This window comes from Cydia splendana, chromosome 13 (genome assembly GCF_910591565.1).
Source record: "Cydia splendana chromosome 13, ilCydSple1.2, whole genome shotgun sequence".
NCBI classification, from domain to species: domain Eukaryota; kingdom Metazoa; phylum Arthropoda; class Insecta; order Lepidoptera; family Tortricidae; genus Cydia; species Cydia splendana.
Window position 1 is genome coordinate 7,906,739 of NC_085972.1, and position 18,573 is coordinate 7,925,311.

The window sequence follows — 18,573 nt, forward strand, 5'->3', positions numbered from 1 at the left end:
ATAAAAGTGGAATTACAAGCAGAGGTCAGACAGTGCCCCGGGGGGTTGTAAATCCAATGATTTCCGGAAAATCTTTGCGTATAAAACAGTAAGGGTGATTGTGCTTTTCGTTTGAAAGTTTCGTGGCATTTTTAACTCGGGTTAAATTATGAAATTAATCAGACTTGCACGATAGGTGAGAAAAATGTGTTCCTACTTGGGGCTGTGTAGATTCTAATCTGTACAGAAATGTCAAAATCTACCACTGGTTCTAACCGGTGGTAGTTTTTGACATTCATTTCATCACAACAATTCATGACAAGTCAGCAAAACTTCTCTATATCTCTTCCTAAAAACCCACACGAGAGTCGATTATCCGAACTAGTCTCGACCCTGGATAGTCTAAGTTCTACTGTACAAACAACTTTTTTTAGGGTTCCGTACCCAAAGGGTAAAACGGGACCCTATTACTAACACTCCGCTGTCTGTCCGTCCGTCCGTCCGTCCGTCTGTCACCAGGCTGTATCTCACGAACCGTGATAGCTAGACCGTTAAAATTTTCACAGATGATGTATTTCTGTTGCCGCTATAACAACAAATACTAATAATAGAATAAAATAAAGATTTAAGTGGGGCTTCCATACAACAAACGTGATTTTTGACCGAAGTTAGGCAACGTCGGGCGGGGTCAGTACTTGGATGGGTGACCGTTTTTTTTGCCGTTTTTTGCATTATGCTACGGAACCCTTCGTGCGCGAGTCCGACTCGCACTTGCCCGGTTTTTTTTATTTTTACCTTACTGGCGAAAGAGTGGGAGTAATAATGCGTCATTTTGTAGACAGATTTTATAGTGTAAATAGGTGTGCTATTTTTAATTTAAAATGTAGTAGGTAGCGCAAGTCATATTTAGGTACAACCTTGTTTATTTATCCTTTTAAGGAGGTCAAGTTAGGTATTTGTTATTTTACTTGTTACATCTTTCGAGTAACATTATGAACTGTCATGGGCACAACATAACATTCAATCGAAACTAGTGAACAAGTCCCTAGCCTTTATAACGAAAGGCACTAAGGTCGAGACATTTCTCAGGTAGGTTACGCAGAGAGTAAACATTAAAGTTCATTCACATGGAGTTGATGATCGATAGGTAAATGTTATGTATACACTACGTTAAGATCACACTGGCATGCAAATACTGCTTAAGATTCAAGTCATTCGTAGGGAAGTAGGGATGTTAGCCTTTGTATTATGATTTTAAACTTTACGAGTAGGTATACGTAGGTATATGAATTTCGTTTCTGTACGGCAGAAATAATACACCTAAATAAACAATGAAGACGTAAGTACTATGTTTGGAAAAATTTGGATTTTGTCTACAAGATTCGTTTCGAAAACTCGTAAGATGATTTAAGTTTCGTTTGAATTTAATCTCTACGTGGTCTGGATAAAGTTAATTTTACTTTGGCTATATTGCGGTAAATACGAGTGTGTGAAAGCTAAAGCATGCTGTGTTCTTCATAAAAGTCGCAAAACAGAGAGGCGTTAATTGATTGTGGTGAATACGCCGGTTTCAGTTTTTTTTACCCAACTTTGTCATTAGAGGTCCTAAGTAATTGAAGTAAAGTCTAAATATGTATATGTCTTGGAGGGAAATTGAACTATTCCTTATAGTTTATACATGCACTTAATATGTATTGATGTAAGGCAAGCAATGAGAGGGGATTCAAACTCTATGGGACATTGTTGGTAAATACTGTGATTTTCAGAAATGTTAAGTTTGATGCGAACATACTACGGACGTTATACCTATGCATAAAATACTTTGGCATGTTCCTTGCGAATAGCATTGATCCAGCCACGTCACGGCGGTTCCGTGGCGAGCCGAGAGGCTGGCGCAACTTATTGTGCGTCGTATGCGGAAATTGCGGAAGCAGGAACTACGCTCAAAAAAGTGCAAAGGCCGGGATGGAGCCTGCGACCGCACGCTCGGCAGGCAGGCACTTCGGCGGGCATCGAATATGGATTTAAGATTAACGAGGCCACGTAAGCGCGGCAACGTCGCGGGGTGTTTACATGCGGGTGCAGCGGGCGCTCGCGGGCGGTATCGATCGCTGGGCGGGGCGCGGGGCGGGGCGCCCGGGCCGGGCGTCAGTACGCGTCGGGGCCGCGTCCGCGCGGTCGTCGCTCGTCCAGCTGCGGCGCGCCGGAGTGACTCCGCGGCCTCGGGCGCCCGGCGGCGGCGGCGAGCCTCGCGCCGCCCGCGCCTGCGCCGGCGGCCAGCCCCGCCTCGCCCGCGTCCGCGCCGCCGGCGAGCCTCGCGCCGCCCGCGTCCGCGCCCATGCCGCCCGCCCGCCGCGCTCGCGCTCCGCTCCCTGCGCCCGCCCCGCGCCCCCGGGCCCGCGCCGCGCGCGCAGCCTGGCGCCTCGCACCCCGCGCCCCCGACTGCGCCCCGTCTTCCTCTGGGCGCGCCAGCAGGACGGCCGCGTGCAGGCCGTGCACTGTGAGGACTACGACCCGCGCAACCGCATCCGCCTGGCGCGCACGCCCAGCGGCTGGCGCGTGATCCCGCGCACCGAGATCTACAACGCGATCCGCGTGCCGCCCGCGCCGCCGCGCGAGCGCAAGCGCAGCCGCGCCGCCCGCAAGCGAGCTCGCGAGCCGGCCTGGCTCGCCCCTCCCGACCTGGAGACCCACATCCCCTCGCACACCATCGCGGTGCCGCGCTCGGCCGCGCCGGCGCGTGCGCCCGCGCCGCCGCCGCCCGCGCCCACGCCGCCGCCCGAGCCCACGCCGCTCGACAACCTGCTGGCCGTGGCCGAGCTCGAGTTCAACCAGCAGCGCGGCAAGGACCTCGAGCTGGAGGCCGGCGTGAACGACGCCTACGCCTTCCTGCCCGACGAGGCGGTCGCTAGGGACGTCATGTCGTTTGATCTTGGCGAACCCCCCAAAACTACAGAGGATATATTCTACGACCGGAAATCACATGGGGAGGAGGACTTTCAGAACAATTTAGTGGTCCATAAAGATTTATTTGAGACTATTAGTGAGGCACATTATTTGCCGGAGTTGAGCGGGCCCCACGACGAGGCCCTTCTCGAATCGCTCGTAGAGAAAGGTTGTGAGGATAATCAAATCCTGGGTCAGGCGCTGGACAAGCTGGCGCACCTGGTAACGGGTGGCGGCGACTACGCAGAGGAAGACGAAGACATGCTGTTGAGTGGCGCGCCAGTGGCCGACATCATTGATAGGTTGGAGCAGTCGCTCGAGTCTCCCGGCCGCAGCAGCATTACCGCAGCACAGGGCCTGCTCCATCTGCACCACATCGGAGACCAGCTGCATGACATCCAACCTGACCAGCAGACTGTCGATCAAACCTATATGTCAGATGAAGTGTTTGTTCCTGAAGTGCCCACGTTAACGTTGACTCAAGATAGGGAACTTCAGGTTGCTAATGAAATTACTAGTATGGAGTATGAACAAGAAGCCGGGAAGACGCTAGGAGTCGCCGTTGAAGCGACTGAATCTATGTATACCGATATTAGTGAGCCTGTAATTGAAGAGCATGAGACTTACAAAGAGAATTCCGAAGAGGAACTGCCAAATCCTATGTTACCAGAAGACAGTGAGATACCCGTGCCAACCGTAATTACTACAGATGCTGAAGCATCTAAAGTTGATGAACCGGTAGAAGAAAACGAGGAGGATGTACCAAAGTGCATGCCGAAAGAAGAAGTTACGCAACCGGAAGGCCCTGGAGAAGACTCCGAGAAAGAACCGGAAACGGAATCAGAAGACCCTTCGGTGTGTGAGTTAGTGGCTACTGATCTTAGTTTAAAAGCAGTTCAGAAGCAAAAACAGGTGTTAAGTGCAGTGATAGAAACGAGGCATGTGGAGGAAAATGTGACAGTGGAGAAGAGCGAAGAACTTCCGAGGGATTTGAGTGTGCACCGGAGACTACCGACCCCCCACGCGTCGCCGCGGAGGATTGACATCCCGAGGGCACCGTCGCGGGAGTCGGACGCCATGCAGTCCCCGCAGCCCAGTGGCATCCCCGCCATACCATCATCACCAGAAATATTCACGGCTCCGCAAAAAAGTAAACAGACGCTGTTTCTAGAAACGTTACTCTCTTCTCCATCTCCAAAGATGTACACGTCCGAAGTTACCATCACAAAACAACAATGCGAGCCTCTTAATTTAGGTAAACACAGAAAATCTGCGAGTCCAACCGTCTCCAGTTGCTCAGACGAAATGAGAAAATTAAATAAAGAATTTGGTGAACCGCAGGAGAAAAGAATAAAGAATGAGACGGACTTAGTTAAAATTAGTAAAGTTTTCAAAGGTTCAAACGAGGACTCTAAAAAATCTGATAAGTCGACGCATAAGCCAAATGAGGATACGAGTCCATTAAAGCAATTGCAAATTTTAAAAACTACTGCAGACTTCAACATTCCAGACCCGCTCTTAGTACCTAAAGACAAATTAAATCACATATTAGCGGCACCCGGGCGAGAGATCCCAGCCTTACTAATACAGAGGCCAGAGCTCAGACTACCCGAGGCGTTCGCGTACCCCTCCATTCTGCAAGACCCAGATATACTAGTCATATCTTTGTCACAACTGGAAAATATCTTAGAAAATGATGCCAAAAAATTATCGACTCCTAAATCTAAGGAACCTACGATGCCAGAGCCTATAAGAATGTCGAGTAGCGACCCACCCAAGCCTGAAGTACGTAGTACTACCACTCCAGTGCCCGACCAAACGCCACACCCAAAACCTATACAATTAGATGCTTTAGCTACAGATATAGATGCGGCCACCACGGCTGCGCTCAACCAAATGTTCTGGCTCCCTTACTTAAATCAGCTAGAAGTAATGGCGGCTTGCTCTCAAAACAGCGAATTCCTAAAAGCAATGAGTGCTTCTGGCTACTCCGGGCAAAACTATGCAGAGTTATCTCAAATGCTAAACGCGTCTCGCTTTATGGGGCCTGGAGGGTTCCCAATGATGCCACAAATGGACTACGACAACAGAATGCAATTCGCCATGTGGCAGGAAGCTATGAACCAGGCGAACGCGGCTGCGTCCCGATCGAAATCGGAAGCCCAGAAAGAAGTGCCATCAAAATCTGCTGACGTCCAAAATCCTTTCGTCCATTCCACGAAGAATCATCAAAGCAAATCGCAGTCGCATTCGGCGGCACGAACTAGCCCGATCGCACACAACTACAACAACAATCAGCGGTCTATGGCCCACAATCCATTTTTCCAAAGCATGTATCCCGGGATGAACCCGAATATGAGACCGAACATGCCGCTTCCGGGTTTACAGATACCGTATTTCAATCCAAATATGATGGGGAGCCAACGATCGCCTCGTACGAGCCAGCAAAAGAGCCCAACGTCGCCATATTATCCAAACAATAATTATTTGCAAAGCGTGAAGCATTCGGAGGCTACGCATCAGCGCAGCAGTAGCACGGGGTCTCAGGAGTCTCCACGTCCGCGGATTAGTGTTAAATCGCTCCAGAACCTTCTGGAGCCGACAGCGGCTGCGGCGTCCGGTGTAACGGCTCGACGGTCCTCTGTACCATCGTCGTCTCTGGGCCGTCGACGGGACGAGCCAGAGGTCGGCAGCACCACGCCGCTCGGCGAGCCACCACCGCATCCCATGCCGCACCCGCACGACCCATCAACGTACCACTTATGGCATCCTCTATTTGGCAAGTAAGTACACAAACAGTTCTATCGGGGTTGACATCCGTGATTTTACTTTAAAATCACGCACGTGAGCCGTCGCGTGATCTCAAGCGTTCCTCTAGAGAAATGTGCATAAGCATTATTTTTTTGCCTTCATCAATTCCTGCGTTTCGTATTGATAATTGAGCTATTAAATAGTCGGGAAAACGTCACGATTTGACGCTAAGACTCATTACCAACATACCAGCCTAGTACATTATACAAGCCTACAATATAAGTTAGCGGCAACCTTAGTGGTATGCCGTAGAAAGTTTTCCTCTTTGAACGCTCCTACACAAGATATGTACCTACCTACCCTGTTAAATGGGATATTTATAGTTTCATTCACTATATGTATTGAGCTCATACAAACTGCGTTATCCTTGATCGCAGTTTTGTCATTTTGGGCCATAGAGACGATAACTTCGAGTGTATCGCTGTGCTAATCTATGGAATTCCTTTCAACCAAGTACATTCATTATAGATATTATACAGTGTCGTATAAAGAGGTAGGCATTTACAATATTTACACTGTAATGGCTGCTTAAACCTGAGTGCGATCTTAAACAATGATATCATACAATTCGTAGATCTCTTAGCCATTATTTATACATAACCAATGATTTAAATTATTTGGTTATCCAAAAACTGAAGGTAGGTGTAAAATGTAAATAAATAGTTAAATAATGAAGTGTCACTGTGTCGTGCATAATAGCCAGTAATTTTACTTGGATGTGAGCTACGATACTAGCATGGCAAAAAGTGGTTCGATTTCTGTTAGGACGAAATAATTGATGTACTTACTCCAATCGAAATATAATAATACATAGGTAATTAGGTACTTATCATAAAAAACTAAAAATGTATAATTTTACAATATTGTCGCCATTTTGCTGGAAAACGATTAGGTACCTTAATATTTTTTAGCAGCCATCATATGATATGAATAAATGTAATTATAGACTATATACCTATAGTACATCTGTTGTATTTTTTAAAGCAAAACTTGAACTTCTAGGCAATACGATCGAAAAAGGTTAGTTTTTGAAACTATCGATTGTACGGTGTAAGTAAGTAGTATTTAACGTTACTAACAGAAAATAATCCAATTGTTACGAATATTAAGGCTCCATTAAGGTCTTAATGTCTTAAATTATGTACAAAATACTAAATTCACCTTGTTTTTTATTTTATTTTGTTAAACCCAGACGTATTTATTTCCACGTAATCGTATACATTTAAGGTTAAAAATACTGAATAAGAAGAGGTAAACACTGAACATAATAAGGTAAAAGTACAAGTGCTCGACGCTGCACTAGTTTTCGACATGGGCACTTTATGTCAAAGTGACAAGGATTAAATTTGAATACAGAAAAATCTTCGCCGTTCAAATTTAACCTATATTACTTTGACATAAAGTGCCCATGTCGAATACTAGTGCAACGTCGAGCACTAGTACTTCTACCTTATGGTTATTGTCCAATAACATTGCTATGAAACGCAGATGACATTGCGTTAGTAATGTCAGTATAATCATTAAGCTCCATTCATAAAAGAACTTGTTACAATCCACGTTTTACTACATGAAGTCTAGTAAAATACTGGGAATAAGCAGTAACGTTTATAGAACCTGATTGCAACTACGGTACATGACTAAAAAGCCCATTCAGTATAAGGCTGTCGTTGAAATACGACTTTTTTGCCCTAGGTCAGAAATATTATGCACATTGCAGCCAACCGAACGCTCAAACTAAACCAGTACGTCTGCTCTTTGATAACGTATAGTTATTATAAATCTTGGGGTTACATTTGTACTAGTTTGTGAGCGCTCAATATGCCTGGCGGTTTGTAAGCGATAGGAATCAGAGCTAAGGGAGCAATGCACACAGCACAGCTTCCAACCGAATGGGCTGCAAACGAACTACTAAATTCTTGACGTCTCACACTGGAACCCGCCCATACATTGCAGTGCTCAAAACTCAACTTTGCAATTGTGGGTATTTTGTACTCAAATTGAAATATATGCATAAACAGGGAGATATTGCACCTCACTGCAGAAAAATACCTTCATTATCAGTTGTCATTACATAGTTGCATTATGTCAAAGGTCTAGGATTTTATATGTCACATCTCAGTGGTAATTTGTATTGATTAACAAAATAGTTATTTCAAGTAATTGTAGTTGGTATGAATAACTCAAAATCCGCAATGACTTATCTTGAGCAAGGTATGTAGATTATGTTTTACGTATTTTATGTTCTAAAACAATTTTGGGTTTGTGGTATTCCGACAAATAGTAACATATATTGTAATTTAATAAAAATGGTCATATTTCCGATAATGGACAACATCTTTTGATAATTTTTAGGCATGATAGCTAAAAAAGTTGTCGTTATTAAGATTCTTTATTCGAAAGTAAAAGATGTTGTCCAGTTTTCGAAATGGGCCAAATTTTTTGCTCCGACTATTTGATCAGGCGTTTTTACTTTAGCGAAAATATAACTTTTTCTCACTAAAACAATGTTTTAGTGCGTAATATTTTACCTTAAGGTTATTTCTATGCATTTCGACTGTTTCAGATGAAAAAAGTGATACAATTTTACTTAATAATAACTTAATAACTTCCTTAATAATAGATCAACCAAAACCAGGTTTTGGCAATATTAATAACGGTAATGTGGCTCGAAAATTTTTCCAAAACTACGAAATATCAGCCGAAATTACTAAAATAGATGAAGAACTCATACGTCGCTTTTACATAATTTTACAAACAATTTCCAGTGGCTACAAGATCGATACGTGTAAATTCAAAAAATACTGTCTAGAGACAGCAAAGTTATATGTAAAACTGTACCGGTGGTGTCGCATGACACCTACTGTTCATAAAATCCTTATTCAAGGAGTCGCAATAATATCTGAGCACCTGATCCCAATAGGCAATTTAAGTGAAGAGGCCCAGGAAGCGAGGAATAAGGATTTTAAAAACTATCGAGAGAGATTTAGTCGTAAAACTTGTAGATTCGACAACATGACAGATGTTTTTAATAGGCTCTTGGTTTCTTCTGATCCCATCATCACCTGCACACGACCTCTGCCAATTATTAATTCAAAAATATTTCACCCGGAAGCTGTCAACATGTTTATCGGTGAATATGTAACGTCATCATAGGAATATTTTATTTTTTAATATAAATATAATGTAAATAATAATTATTATAAGCACTACTTGACATTACGAATGTAGAATAGTATTTTTTTTGCTTAATTTTACTTATTGTAGTTTTGAGCACAGCAATGTATGGGCGGGTTCCAGTGTGCGTCTTAAGTATTTACTGTAATACATTTTAACGACCATTGCTATACCTTACCCCGTTACAATAAGGTTTACGACAAGCTAACTGTGTCGACGTTGGTACGCAGGCTTGTTTCGGTTTTGCGGGTCAAATTGTACTATACATTACAAGAAGAACGAAACATTTTGTGAACAGATCGGAACAGAGCGGGAACGTTAGCGAGAACTAGCTTTAGATCGGGTCGGGGAACAAATCCATCGGTTTGAGCTCTGAGCCCTTTAAATCAAACGTTGTAGGTTGTCTCCTTTACAAATAAGTAGATAACCAACAATAAGGTATAAAGTAGTGAATGTTACCCCTCCACACGGCCAAGCCACATTACAATAATCTGCACCAATTGAGTGAAACATTAATCAAAAATTAATAAATCATTTTTTTATTATAATTAAATTCGCAACCATTCAATCATCGAAATGTAGGACATTATCAACGCCAAAAGGGATGTAGCATGATATGTTATAAAAGTCAAATGCTGCCCTGCTGTTGTAAAGCAAAATTTACCTACAGCATACATATGGTACAGCATATGTAAGCTGATGTGCCATCAGGCGTCTTTAAACTAGAACTAGGTTAAAAGGGCGTTACCGTTCTATTCTAGAAGTGTCCCCTCATTTAACTATGCAACTGCGGTAATCTTAGTTCCGACCGGGTCAGACAGGGTAAATCGGGTCCAACCCGCTCGTGCAGATTTAGGCAACAGACGTGCCCGATTTAGACCAGACGACCTCAATTAATGGCGATAAACGAATGGAAATAGTACGAAAACTAGGCTGTATCAGAATAAGTTACATGATTGAATAAAGCCTCGAGGAAATATCATCCATATTTAGAACTTGGCACGAATGGAAGTCCTATTAGGCCGGGAAGCCTCGGTTCATTGATATTACCAATGTTATCCGAACAATTTCGAAGAGGATGAACATGAAAAAACTTTCTAATCTTCGATTAGATCCCTAAAAATTTGTTTGTTTACATAATCAACTTTTCACCTGTAGGTAATCCGACTTTTTTAATATAGAAAACTTACCGATGAAGACAGAAACTTAGACATATACTCAACAGATTTTTAACACAAATACGTATACGTAGTCATTTTATTTGCTAGGATTTAATCTTGGAGTTTATTGTTTTTACATTGAGAGGTATATTCTCTTCGTACCTATAGATTAACTAGCTGTCAATAATGTATGTTTAAAGCAGGCCACTGACGAGCCTTCCAAATGGATGCCGTTACAATGGATTCATCCAAATGGACGGCATCCTAATATTAAACACTGTACGTTTTTGACATTCACGGACGGATTTTGGAGTGCAGCCACGCTATTTGGACTGTTGGAAGGCTCGTCAGTGGCCACCTTTAGGTTACTCTCAGGTGTTTTGAGGCATTTTATTGTTCTATTAAACCAGCAACATTGAATCAACAACATTCATGTAGAGCCTGAAATTAATCGACATTTCAAAAAGCAAGTAACATATTTTGTACTGATGTGATAGTCGTTGATAAATTTCTATTTTGTTTATTTTATCTTATCTGTGATTATAGACACCCACTAGGTGAATTCAGCAATATTATAGATACTTTCTGCCTCCACGTCCACGTATTAAATTTGTATACATATAGATACGCAGCTTTTAACCTTGCTCACTGTACTTATAGTCGAGGGTGGAAGCCCTAAACGACGGCGTTGCATGAACAAAAGATTTCCTTTGGCAGGATTGGTCCTTAAGACCCAAGGATGGATTTAAGAAGTGGAGCCACCGAGATTTTTGATGTAAATTTTTAGGGGGGGGGGGGGGCTGTGACCTTTATCTTGATATCTATATAATTTTAGTTACTAGGCCAAGTTTGGTATCGTTTTCGTATAAATTGGGGATGCCGAATTCATTTATGATATCATTCCGGCACCATTCCGATGTAAAAACACATAAAATATGAAAAAAATACTTTTTTTTTATTCCTGTTCACGCTTACACTGCTGAACCAATTTAGTTGAAATTTGGTATAGAGATGGTTTGAGTCCTAGGGAAGAACATAGGATACTTTTAATGTCAAACATAATCCCTAAAGGGTGTAAAAAGGGAGGTGGAAATTTGTATGGGGATTCAATAACCGCTGTACCGATTTAGATAAAATTTGGTATAGAGATAGTTTGAGTCCCGGGGAAGAACATAGGATAGTTTTTATTCCAAAAAAATCCCTTAAAAATGAAAGGTAAGGCGTAGGGAATTGTATGGGAAATTAATAAATGCTGAACCGGTTTGGATGAAATCTATGTCTACATCTTTGATTTAGTTGAAAATGATACTAAACTTGACTTAGAACCTAAACTTAAAGAATTATTAACCTCAGAAGTCGCTTAAAAAACCCCCCACCCCCCACCTGCATCAAAAATCTGGGTGGCTCCACTTCTTAAATCCATCCTCGAGTCCTAAGGACCAATCCTGCCAAAGGAAATCTCTTGTTCATGCAACGCCGTGGTTGACCTTTTTATGCTCTGAGCACACTCAACTATTACCCATTGGTTACTTTAGCATTAACATTGAAAAAAAACTTATTAGTTGTAATAAAATCCGTACAGTGAACATCTGGATGTATATCTTTATATATAAAACCGAGCGGCTCTGACGGTAAAACAAAATAAAATTATACTTAAACGAAAGAGCGTAAAAAAACAACAGTTTTGAATCGACAACATATATCCGCAAAATTCGTATTGTCGCGTATTTTGCATTTAAAAGTGAAAAAATTTCGACAAACAATGCTAAAGGTTCAATTTGTTGGTTGACATTTGACAGCTATGCGTTGCGTTTAGAAACTGCAAACATGCTTACAAGTTAGGTTGGTCTTTTTTTTTTAATAAAAAGCAAGACGAATATTACTGTTTATTTGATGACTTTCCGGTATGTATAATGGTTATTATTTGCATTAAGTTTCGTTTCATATGGATATGTATACCGGTATAATTATTACATAAATTTGTTTTTAAGCCAGAACGTGCGATAGTCTGTTACGGCTTTTAAGACGATAGCAACACTGCCTAGACGTCAACGACGGCTGTTATTCGAAAATACTTTATCCGGTACTCCAGACGTGATAAAAACCTGTTAAATAGTGTATTGTGTGTGTTAACAATAAAAAATAGTCACCGAACATAGTGCAAAGTGCAAACGCCATCGTAACGTAACGAGATTTGAACTTCAAAGCGTTCCATGGGTGTATTGTGTTTAGTATAAACATCGGTCTCTCAGTTGTATTTTAATATTTCAGAATGATTCCAAATATTCTTACATGTCAAGGCACTACTAGCTACCTGGAAATGCAAGTGAAAGCAACCTTGAAGCAGCTGTGATAAACTAATAAGTGAGCGAGATGAAAATGACGTTGTTCAAAGAAACTTTGAGTTAAGTGCCAGCTGACTGTAACTCACTCTAATTAAGTACATTGCCAGTGTGAAACAGTGCAAAAAGCTACAGTGTATTGTGGACATATTTAATAACTGTGCTTTAGACTATGAATCAAATTTGAGGTGTATCGGTGAATTGGAAAGTCAACTGCATAAAGCTAATAAGTTATCTCCGGAGTCAATGTAAGTTGAATATAAGATTAAATATAATAAGATATATAGATAGTATATATGTCGCAGTCAAAAGTGTGAACTGGTCAAAAGAACTTTTAACCGACAAAAACAGGCAAAACTGCTTTTGACTGAGCATGTTGGTCAAAAGTAGTTTTACCTGAAAATCATTGGTTAATAGTAATTGTTGTGACTGTTACTATCAGTCAAAAGTACTCGCAGAGATAGGTAGGTTAGGGTTATTTTTTTGCTACGCCCAAAAAACGAAACTGTTCCCAGAGATAGGTAGGTTAGGGTTATTTTTTTTTTGCTACGCCCTAAAAACGAAACTGCTGCCAGAAATAGGTATGATTTTCAGGTAAAACTACTTTTGACCAACATGCTCAGTCAAAAGCAGTTTTGCCTGTTTTTGTCGGTTAAAAGTTCTTTGGCCAGTTCACACTTTTGACTGCAACAGGTTGGGCTGGACATATGGCAAGGGAAGGTAAAGATAAGTGGGATAGAGAGGAAGCGGAATGGTATCCTAGAGATGGAAAAAGGAGAGAAGGGAGACCAATAATGAGGTGGTCGGATGACATAAAGAAGCATGCGGGACCTAATTGGATAGGGACGGCAAGGGATAGAGAGCTGTGGAGAGAGCTGGGGGAGGCCTATGCCAAGAAGGCAGACTGAAATAATTATTAAAAAGCAATGACATAAAAATTATTTAATAAAGTTACTAAGGAAAAAATATTGAAACTAATTGATATAAATGAAATGTGAATTTATTTAAATGTAATATGTGCTGAAATTTAATTTTTTGGTCAATAAAGGCTATTCTATTCTATTCTATTCTAATTTGACAGGTGACAACAAAAAAAATATTAATTCCTGCTAAAATTTCAGAGTCATAGTGAAGCGTAGTACATAGTACCAAAACAAGGTTGATTTTTAGGGTTCTGTAGCCAAAGGGTAAAAACGGGACCCCTATTACGAGGACTCCAATATGTTATTAGATCAAAACAAATTATTTTCAGAAAATATTTAATTTAGGCTTAGGGATGGCGAGGCTCCATAAGCCTTCAGTAAGTAGTGCATAAGTATACTTGGAAAAATTCGACCTATGCCGCCGTGGGTGGCCCGGTGGCAGAATGGCACAGGCACCTGCTGCAATAGCAGAGGACGCTGCTTTGATTCCAGCCTAGGGCACTGGAGGCCTTGGTCACTTTTTAGGGTTGCATACCCATAGGGTAAAAACGGAACCCTATTAAATATTAAGACTCTGCTGTCCGTCTGTCTGTCACCAGGCTGTATCTCAAGATCTCATGAACCGTGATAACTAGATTAACTAGACAGTTTCAATTTTCACAAATGATGTATTTCTGTTGCCGCTATAACAACAAATACTAAAAACAAATTAAAGAAATATTTAAGCGGGCCAATGCAATGCTAGGCTGGATATGACTGATGAAATGAGTAAATTTTTATTAATATGTTTTAATATGACATGTTGGTGGCAAACAAGCATACAAGGCTGTTAATGCCGATGGTAAGTGGGAGTTTAGACTAGACCTCTGCTTCTCCAAGGGACTCACATTGCTGACCGAGTAATTTTTTATTAATATGTTTTAACATGGCATGTTGGTGGCAAACAAGCATACAACTCATACAAGGCTGTTAATGCCGATGGTAAGTGGGAGTTTAGACTAGACCCCTGATTCTCCAAGGGACTCACATTGTTGACCGAGTAAATTTTTATTAATATGTTTTAATATGACATGTTGGTGGCAAACAAGAATACAAGGCTGTTAATGCCGATGGTAAGTGGGAGTTTAGATTAGACCTCTGCTTCTCCAAGGGACTCACATTGTTGACCGAGTAAATTTTTATTAATATGTTTTAATATGACATGTTGGTGGCAAACAAGAATACAAGGCTGTTAATGCCGATGGTAAGTGGGGGTTTAGACTAGACCTCTGCTTCTCCAAGGGACTCACATTGCTGACCGGTTACAAATCTATTACACTCATACTAGGGTTCCGTACCTGAAGGGTAACTAAAAAACGGGAACCTATTAGCGATTCCGACTCGCACTTGGCCGGTTTTTCTTAGTAGGTATATGACATTTATTTCAGTTTTACTTCATTGTCTGTCTGTCTGTCTGTCACCAGGCTGTATCTCATGAACCGTGATAGGCCTAGGCAGTTGAAATTTTCACAGATGATGTATTTCTGTTACCGCTATAACAACAAATACTAAAAAGTATGGAACCCTTCGTGCACGAGCACTTGCCCGGTTTGACATTTCAGGCTCCGTCACACAGGCGCGTTTCGCGTGCGGCGCGTGAGCGGGGCGCGCCGCTTTTTCATATAAAACGCTCAGGCCCGGCTCTGAAATCGCGCCGGTGTGACGGAACCTTTATTTCAGTTTACTCCACTGTCCCTCTGTCACCAGGCTGTATCTCATGAACCGTGATAGCTAGACAGTTGAAATTTTCACAGATGATGTATTTCTGTTGCCGCTATAACAACAAATATTAAAAAGTTCCGTTCTTGATGGGTGAGTCCGACTCACACTTATTCAGTTTTTTTTTGTAAACGAATTTAATATTAACGGATAGGCATTAATATTAAAGAATGAAATAGTAGTGATAATTTCCATACTTTCACTTTAGTGCCATGAAGGGTAGGTACAAAAGGGTTCCCTCTTTTGAGATTGGAAAGTGGGCTAGGTTATAAATGCGGCTTTCACAGAACCGATCTGCGACCAGAAAAGTGGGTCAGGTTAGAACTGTGATCCTTATAGAACCAAACTGCAACCAGAAGTAAGTTAGGTTAGAACTGCGACCCTTACAGAACCGAACTGCTACCAGAAAAGCGGATTAGGTTTTTTTAATTACATATTTGTTTTTAGATATATCGGAATAGTAAATTTTTCGAGTTATGATTGTATGTTACGGATTTAAAGTTTTCTGAGATGAGATAGGTTTGTAACCGCCTTGATGAAGGTATGAAGTCTAAAAGTAAATAATTACTTAATTCAAAATGAGTATTACCTATTACTATTATTTATTTTACCCGAGCGAAGCCGGGTTTTCATCTAGTCATCAAATAAATCATTACCGTTCTCTTCGTGTGTGTTCTCGTCCTAACGAAGCCAAACATGGCTCAGTTTATTTGAAATGTAGGTTATGTTCGGAACGCTCTAGATTTGTATCATTAAGCCTTAACGACTGTGTCAATACTTAACACGGAGCGGAGGTACAGTTGGATATGTTTATTTTTATACCGAGTGTGGCCTGTAATACGAGCAAAATTAAACTGTACTCCTCATACTGCCCAACATTTGTTCAGCGACTTTTAAAAATAACGTGTGTTTTGATTTTTAATACACTTTAAAGTTTATTCTAAGACGCAATGTATTGCGAATTTTGTTATGTTTAAGCCGTGACAAGCAATGTCAATCCGGTCAATCACAATGATAATGAAGTACATTGAAGATAATATTTATTTTGCATGAAAAAATAGGAAGTCTAAAGACTTCATAATTTTTAAAAGTTATTTGAACAAAAAGTGTTACCGATTAGGAGTACTATCTAATCTATGTTATTTGATCGTGTTACAGGCCACACCCAGTATAAGTTTTGTTACAAGCCTAAAGTTTGCAGCAAAGAAACGTCTATTGAAGTTTGATTGTACGGTTAATTTTAATTACACGGCAGTTAAATAGGTGTTAATGATGAGACCCTAACACATAAATATGTGTATTTAATTATTTATCGGCGAATAAGACATAATTAACCCTTAATGGTGTAAATTACGTGCGTACGTAATTTTTTTTAGTCATACACTTAGTGTCCGTCCGTTGATTTAAAATGGAAGTATGTAAAGAAATATACGTAATACAATACGTAATATGTAACTACTTCACGGTTTAACTTAAAGTGTGAATCCAAAAGCAATAAAATAGAGTCGACTGTTGTTCAAAGTATAATTCAAATGGTCAGAATCATGTTATTAAAAGTTAAAGAAACGGGGCTTTTGTGTTATATTATAGCATTTGTTTTTAATTGGACATGCTCTATTTTGTCTAAAATCTATGAACCAATAGCTATTGTCTTTACTCTTTAATTTTCTAAAATAAAACTTCTCATTACTTTAAGCCAGCTCGTTAAACATAGAAACGGTTAAAAAAAACACTCCAGCAAGATACTCATGTGTAGGTAAGGTACTTTGTAGCTCTTGAAGTTATTTAATTAAAGACACCGCCTACCTTATTTTTTTTGCTAAAAAATATTAGAAATTCAAAGAGGGCTGAAACAACACGTTATTGGTGTAAAAAATGCCACTTATTACCGAAGGATTGATCATAATTCCAAGTTCATAATCCGTGAAATGCCACGGCACCCTCCACGTTGAAGATGGGGCAAAACAAAGTAGGTAAGTAGGCTAAAAGGCACTTATTGTGATTCTACATTAAGTAGAAACGTCTTCTAACGAAATAGGGTATAAAGATTTATTACAGCACTATAAAATAAATATAAAACATTAAATTAGCTTAAAAATAATAATACAAACTATCTCTAAACTAAATAAACTTAAAATAAAACGCCTACGAAATAGTAATTTTAGCTGTATTACATATATCCCAGATACTAAAAGGACAGATTGACCAATTCACTACCTAGGTACGCTTTTGTATCAATTTTGAACTAAAATGGCAAATCAATTGGACAGTCAGAAAATCAGAAGCAGCGGATACACGTCAAAAGCATCTGACATTCTTTAATAAATTATCAAAACGGGATATTTCTCCATATGTAGAACAATTAGACTGTGTACAGATACTTTTGAATGCGAACTGTACCTATAGCACAGAATAAATAATAGTACTAGGTAGTCTAGGTACAGAAAACTCACTCTCTAACAAAACGTGTCTGTTACTATCAGCACAGATATGGCCGCTAGGTGGCGACAGCGTCACGCGCGGCTTATGGCTTTCCCCAAAATTGGGGCCGAACGGATGTACTTTTAGCTACCTGTAGCAAAGCGACGAAATCGCGGAGTGAGCCACGCCTGCCTATAGATATATCCTTATATATCCAGGGTGGGGTGGCAGATACTTTTGGTGACTTGCTTCATCCGCGGATGCAGACTGGGCAAACTGGGACAATTGAACCGTCAGCTTAGTTCTTTGGATATGGTTATAAACATGGTTTAATGGGTAATCACCCCAAAAATAATGTCAATTGTGACATCTACCGAATTAAAACCTTATCTAAGAAATTGGAAGAGATCAGGCGGCCTAGCCAAGGTGACAATCGCTATCGCTGCGCCATCGAATCGCTTTGTGTCTCTCTATCACTCTTCCATATTAGTGCGACAGTGACAGTTGCGTTTCGATCGCTACGGAGCGTAAGCGATTGGTATCTTGGCTACGCGGCCAGGTGAAGTCGAAGATTGGAGCTTAAAATCCCAGTGGAGACATACAGTTCTCCAATTTTTCCCTTTTTTTAGAAACTGTAAAGGGATGTCAAGGGGTTTTCAATGAAAGATAGTACAAGTTCTTTAGTTTTCTCAATGAAGAAGGCCATTTAGCGAATTTGCTTCGGAACTCGGAAAGCGCTTTTCGGTATTTTTGCTCCGCTCACTCTCTGTGGTAAGACCACATACACAGGCATAGCTTATCAATATTCTAATAACTCATATACCGGTTCTAAATAATACCTAATTTATCCGTTTACTTGAAATAATCAAATACCCTCACGACCATAGTTCTCGTATCGTAGTCGTAACCTGTAAAAGGCCCAGTACGAATTAGTGTCAGCATACGATATAAAGTCGACGCCGGAAAGATTAAGTGATATTAAAAGCTTTCAGGCCGAGCGGTGGCGTTTTTTTTTTTTTACTTTTTACCCTACGTCAAAAAAAGAGCGCAATTTGACTC

The 18,573-nt window shown here is 40.7% G+C and overlaps 1 protein-coding gene across 1 annotated transcript in view; it reads left to right on the top strand.

Annotated features, from left to right (window-relative positions):
- Positions 1-2,316: 2,316 nt before the first annotated feature.
- Positions 2,317-18,573, top strand: part of LOC134796342 (uncharacterized) — a 152,085-nt gene continuing 135,828 nt past the window's right edge. Inside the window, exon 1 of the mRNA XM_063768493.1 lies at positions 2,317-5,708. Within this exon, the coding sequence (XP_063624563.1) occupies positions 2,899-5,708 (2,810 nt within the window). The 5' untranslated portion in view covers positions 2,317-2,898. The remainder of the gene's footprint in view (positions 5,709-18,573) is intronic.